Here is a 5,488-nt window from a genome sequence, read left to right as displayed (position 1 = left end):
CCCTCCCCCCCTCCCCTCGGCCCAGCCTGGGGTCAGCTCCAGGGGGCCGGCTGGGTGTCGAGGTCACGACGGGCCCGAGCTTTGGTGACATAGGGAGAAAAAGCTGGGAGACTGGCCGGAGGCCACGTGATGCCCAAGTGAGGAGTTTGAGAAGGGCACCCCCCCCATGAAAAACCGAGCGGTCACCTCCGTCACACCAGAAGAGGGGATGAGCCCCTTCTCCCAACAGGCGTAGTAAGCACAGCGGCACCCCCCACCCACCCCTCCCACCCCACCCCCCATCAATCACCAACACAGAGAATCAGCAGTGTCGAGCGCAGTCGATTTTAGTGGTTTTCTTTAATCCTGCTCTGCACTTCTTTCTCATTTACTACACGGGATATTATAAAGAATAAATAGCAGATACTCTTAATTTACAATGATTAGTCATTCCATTTGTTCTCTATATTTACAATAACTGTAAAATAACATTGAACTCTATAGCTTCTTCGAGGTCCAAGGAAAACCAAAACACTTTCCGAAGAATGGAAAATAGCTTTTAAAAAGTCCTTCTACAAAAGTTCTCCCCTCCCTCTCTTTGTACTTTAAGAAAAAATAACTTTTCCCCCCTGCTTCGCCATGCGAAGGGCACTGGAATATAAATAGCAGGTTAACATTATTAGCAACAACCAGAATAAGTCTCTCTTTTCTCTGTTCTTTTTTTCCTTTTGCTTAAAATTTTTTTTAAAAATACAGTAGAAGCCGGTAACTTTTAACGTATAATACTGACCTTTTAATAAGTAAATTAAAACTGGGACCGTATATACACACACATATACATTCCTACACAGTTAAACAGTGCATTACATGAACCAGAAAGCTAGGTCTCTGTAGCCAAAAAAAAAAAAAGTTCATTGAATCCCCTCGCGAGAGGGTGGTGGAACTGGTTGGAGACGGTGCGGGGGGCGTCGGTGGGGATCGATCAAGTGTCCGGGTGCGGGCAGGGGGCCCTGAGTTCTAGCATGAGCACTTGCACTCGGAAATGATGGGGTACTGGATGGGAATCCAGCCGCAGCGCTGGCCCCCGCGCCGCTGACAGCGCCACCGCAGCACCGTGAGGTGCACGGACTTGGACGGCTTGCACACCATGCCCTCGGGCACGGAGCACGAGCGCTTACTGAAGCAGCTGCCCACCTTCACGTAGCGCGGCCAAAAGCGGCTGCCCAGGTCGTTCCACGCGTACAGCACCGGGCAGAAGGTCTGCGACCACAGCCACATCTGTAACTTCCTCCGCAGCTTCTTGCTCAGGCGCTGCTTCTTCCCCGGGGCCAAGCCCTCGGAGAACTCCAGCCCTTTGATCTCGCTCGGCATGGCCCCCGACGGCCGCTGCCGCAGCAGCTGGTCCAGCTCGGCCAGGTCCTCGGCGCCCCCTGCTGCCCCCCCGCCCCCGCCGGGCCGGTCCTCGGGGGGCGAGGTGGCCATGAAGCCCGGATCGTAGTGGCCCCCGAGCAGCGAGCGCAGCAGCGTCTCGTTCAGATCCTTCTCCTTGGGGTCAAAGATAGGGTCCGGGTGTTCGATGAGGTCCACCAGGGGCAGGTTGTCGCTGGGAGCCGGGCGGATGTGGAGATAGTGCTGGCCGCCGGCCGGTGCCGCCCGCAGCCCCAGGACCACCACCAGGGCGTAGAGGGTGACCCCCAGGCTGGGGCAGCGCTCCATGCCTCCGGCGCGCGCCCGGGGCTGCTGCTTCGTCCCGCGTCCCCGGAGGAGAGCACGCCGAGCCCGCGGCGCCGCCGCGCTCCCCCGTCTCTCCCGAGGCGGCTCACCCGAGGCTGGGCAGGCGCAGGGCCGGCAGCATGAGTCGCCGGCAGAGCCCTTCACGCGGCGCCGGCTCCCACTGGGGCGGAAAAAAGGCACACAAGTTGGCCGCAACTCCTCTCCCGGGTCTACTCGGGAAGGCGGCCGCGGCGGGGCATCCGAAATTACTCCAGGGCGACCGCGGGCGCGGGGGGCGCCGGCTGCTCGCTGCCTTCCCGGGCCGGCGGCGGCGCAGGGCGCGTGGACGGGCCGCTCTCCCCGCCTCCTCCTCTCGCTGCTCGTCGTCCGGCCGCTCTGTGCAGCGCTGCGGGCCGAGTCGGTCCTAGCGGCGCTTCCCTCCGCCTGCTCCGGGCTCCGTGGCCGGCTCTGCCCGGCGGACTCCAGCGGCGGCGGCGGCGGCGGCGTCCGCGCACGTTGGCACCGGTTTGTCTGTCTCGCAGGGTCCAAGCCTTTAAATTTCCTGCACTTTCAGCTCCATCACCATGGAAACCACTGACTCTCTCGGCGTTGCCCCCTCCCCCTTCTTCCCCCCAAACAACAACCCCACCCCCCACTTCTCCACCCCCGAGGAGCCGGAGCGGCACAGGCTCCGGGGGAAGCCGCCTGCACTCGCCGCGGCGGCGGCGGCGGCGGCTTCGGCAGCGCCCGGGCTGTGCCCCGCCGGACCCAGATGCCCCGGGAAGCCGACAGTCCGGCTGCCCGCCGGAGCTCACAGGCGGCGGCGGCGGCGGCGGCGGCGGCGGCGGCAGCGGCAGCGGCGGTGGCGGCGGCGGTGGCGCTTGGCAGGTCTCCGCGCAATTTTCTCTTTCCCCCACCACCCACCCCCCTTCTCCTCCTCCTGCAAAATGCACCGCCCCCCTCCTTTCTCCTGGAGCAATGCAACTGGGGCTCTAGGCGCCCCGCCAGGGCCAGTCCTGGGGAAAGCTCGCGGCGGCACTGGAGCCGGGCTGGAGGGTGCAGGGCCGGTTTTGGGGGGTGCTCGAGGTGGAGCTGGGAGGATTCTTACTAGCTGGGTACTCTGTACCGGGAGGGGAGCTTCGGGAAGGTGCTGGGGGCTCGTTTCTCAGTGCGGTTTGGTGCAAAGAATTTCTCCATGTGCATGGAGCTTTTTCCCTGGGCGCGTCTCGCCTTCCTCTCTCCCGGGCTCGGTCTAAGTCTCCTCCCCCTCCCCCCAGCGCGCGCGCACACACACAGACACACACACAGACACAAACAGACGGACAGACAGATGCACACACGCTCGCGCCGGAGGAGTCCGAGAGCCGCAGCGTTGCGCAGTGTGATGTAATTCCTAGGAAGCTCTCCGGCCCGTCTGTTATCCGGGCCCACCAAGGGGGTCTGCTCCTCACCCTCCTCCTCCTCCTTAGCCGGGTCCTGCACCCGGAGTGGGCCGAGCTGCAGGGGCGCGTCCGGCTCGCCTGCGGCTCCCCTAGCCAGCCGGCTCCGCGCGGCCGCCGCTCGGCTCCCTGGGGGCGGCGCGCCCTCTGCTGGCCAGCTTCAAGTCCTGCACCCGGCGCTGGCGGGGGCGGCCCGCGAGGTGGGTTTGTCTACTGTCCAGTCTGTCCAGCTCAGTGTCTGCTTCTGCGTCCGTGTCATTGTGTGTGTGTGTGCGCGTGCGCGCTGACGGGTCTGTTCTGGCTGCTAAAAGGTGAACTGGCAGTAGGACACGTGAGTCCTGGCTGGGGTCCGCCCCTGATAAAACTATGTCAACCTCGGACAAGTCACTTTTGTGGCACCCCACACCTTACTTTCTGCACTAGTGATGTAACTGCTTTACTCTTCCAGGCTACCTTTCTATGATTCTAAATAAACCTCCACGATGCTTTCTCTTCCAGAAGCAGTTTCTCTTTGATGGGAGATGGATTTCAATAAATGACACTTCCGGTTAGTTTCCCCTTGGATGAGGAACTGAATCCAAGCTTCACAACTCAAACTCAGTTTCCTTTGTGGTGGCTGTGACTGGAGTCTGGAAGAAGCTGGAGAAGAGAGACTTGGCATGGATGGATCGAGCATGCACCAGGGTTCCACAGAGTGGAGTTCAGAGGTCTCCTGTGACAACCTGAATCACTCCGCGTTCTTTTCCCAAAGATCTGGATTTTCCTTTCAACCTGTATTGCTGCATTCCCCTGCCACCTCCTGGCACCTCCCCACTCCCAGAAGTTTATCATCTGTCTAAGGAAGCAAGCGCACCTTGTTTCGCCGTACAGTCTTTCTGCAGAAACCCCAACAACTGGGAGGGGTGGCCAGTTTCAGCTGAAAACATTTCCTTAAACATTCAAGTCTAGACAATATGTAGAATTAGACCATCAAGGTAGTGCCTAAAAGAAAACCTTGCTGTGATGAACGCAGGAGATAAGAACAACCAACTGGTTGTTTGAATCGCATTGATTCTGAAATAATGTGTGACTAGAACCTGGCACACAGTAGGCTCTTAAACAGTCCTCCTTTCTTTTTGATATGCTTTAGGGGGCATGGCAGTAGGCTGTTTTCTCAGGGAGATGAAATGTTCCAGGGCAATTGCTGCCACTCCTGTGAATTAACTAAGAGAGTAATTTTTCAGCAAAGAGTTCAAAGGCCAAATTCTAGCCCAGGCCTCCTGAGATGGTGAGTTCCAGTTAGTGACATTTTCTTGTTCTGTTCTTGGTTCCATCAGTCTCCTCTCCCTTCCTTCAAATCATCTACTTTTATTTGAAAACCAACCCAGATCCTTGTCCTCTATTTAGATGGGGTCAAGGTGACTGAACAGCAAAACAGGTCCCTGGAGAATGAAAATGAACCGTGTTAGACAGTAGGTTGGGTGACCTCTTGGTAGAGTGTCCACTGGTTAAAGACCATGGACAGAAACACAAGGGAGGAAGAATTCACAATCAACTGCTACCATCCAAGACCTCTGTGGTCCAGATAAAGGCTGGTATGACAAGCGTAGGAAGAAAATATTAAAAGGGTGTGGAAAAAAAATCTATAAATTCCCATAACCGCAGAGACCAGTGTTTTACCAACTTTTTAAAACGCATGCTCACTTTTGGTAAATATGATAATTTCATGCTATCTTTGAATGTCTGATATTTTATGATACATGATGATGACCAAGAAAGTCAAAACAATTATAAACTATTCTGTGTTCAGAGCACACTTACCCTTCTTTACTTTGGAGTTCTGAAATGCCTCACCTGGGGACACTGCAATCAGCTCCCCACTCCAGGCCCCACTGGGGAGCCCATATACTTAGGTACTGAGTGAATCTGGGGATGCTGTTTATCAGAGACTGAGCAGTACTAATACATTAATGGTAGGGCTGAGCTTTAGCTGGGCTTGATAAAGAAAAAAAGATGCATTTATCTGAGTCTAGAGAGGAGGAGATTTGAGTCAGCATGAAGAGGGAAGCACACCATATCAGGGACAGCCGGATGATCTGGCCTGTGGGGAGTGGGGGAATAAATTTCAGAAACGGGGAAACTCAACATGAAGACAACCTTTAGACCAGGTGGATCTCAGTTGGAATTCTCGCCCTGCCACTCACCTGCTGGGTTACCTTCTCAAAGTTAGCATCTTAACTCCAAACATCCATCTCCTCATCTGTAAAAGGGGATAACACGAGCCTCTTAGAATAGTGTTGCATATAGGAGATGAAGAATGCCTAGCTTGTGGGGAGGGTGTAGCTCAGTGGTAGAGCTCACTCTTAGCATGCACAAGT

The 5,488-nt window shown here is 56.4% G+C and overlaps 1 protein-coding gene across 1 annotated transcript; it reads right to left on the bottom strand.

Moving 5' to 3' along the window:
- Nucleotides 1-308: 308 nt before the first annotated feature.
- Nucleotides 309-2,295, bottom strand: NOG (noggin). The gene has a single exon (XM_006216420.3). The coding sequence runs from the start codon at nt 1,693-1,695 to the stop codon at nt 997-999; it is 699 nt and encodes a 232-aa protein (XP_006216482.2). The 5' UTR covers nt 1,696-2,295; the 3' UTR covers nt 309-996.
- Nucleotides 2,296-5,488: the final 3,193 nt, after the last annotated feature.

This window comes from Vicugna pacos, chromosome 16 (genome assembly GCF_048564905.1).
Source record: "Vicugna pacos chromosome 16, VicPac4, whole genome shotgun sequence".
NCBI lineage: Eukaryota > Metazoa > Chordata > Mammalia > Artiodactyla > Camelidae > Vicugna > Vicugna pacos.
This window is presented reverse-complemented; position numbering and strand designations above follow the sequence as displayed.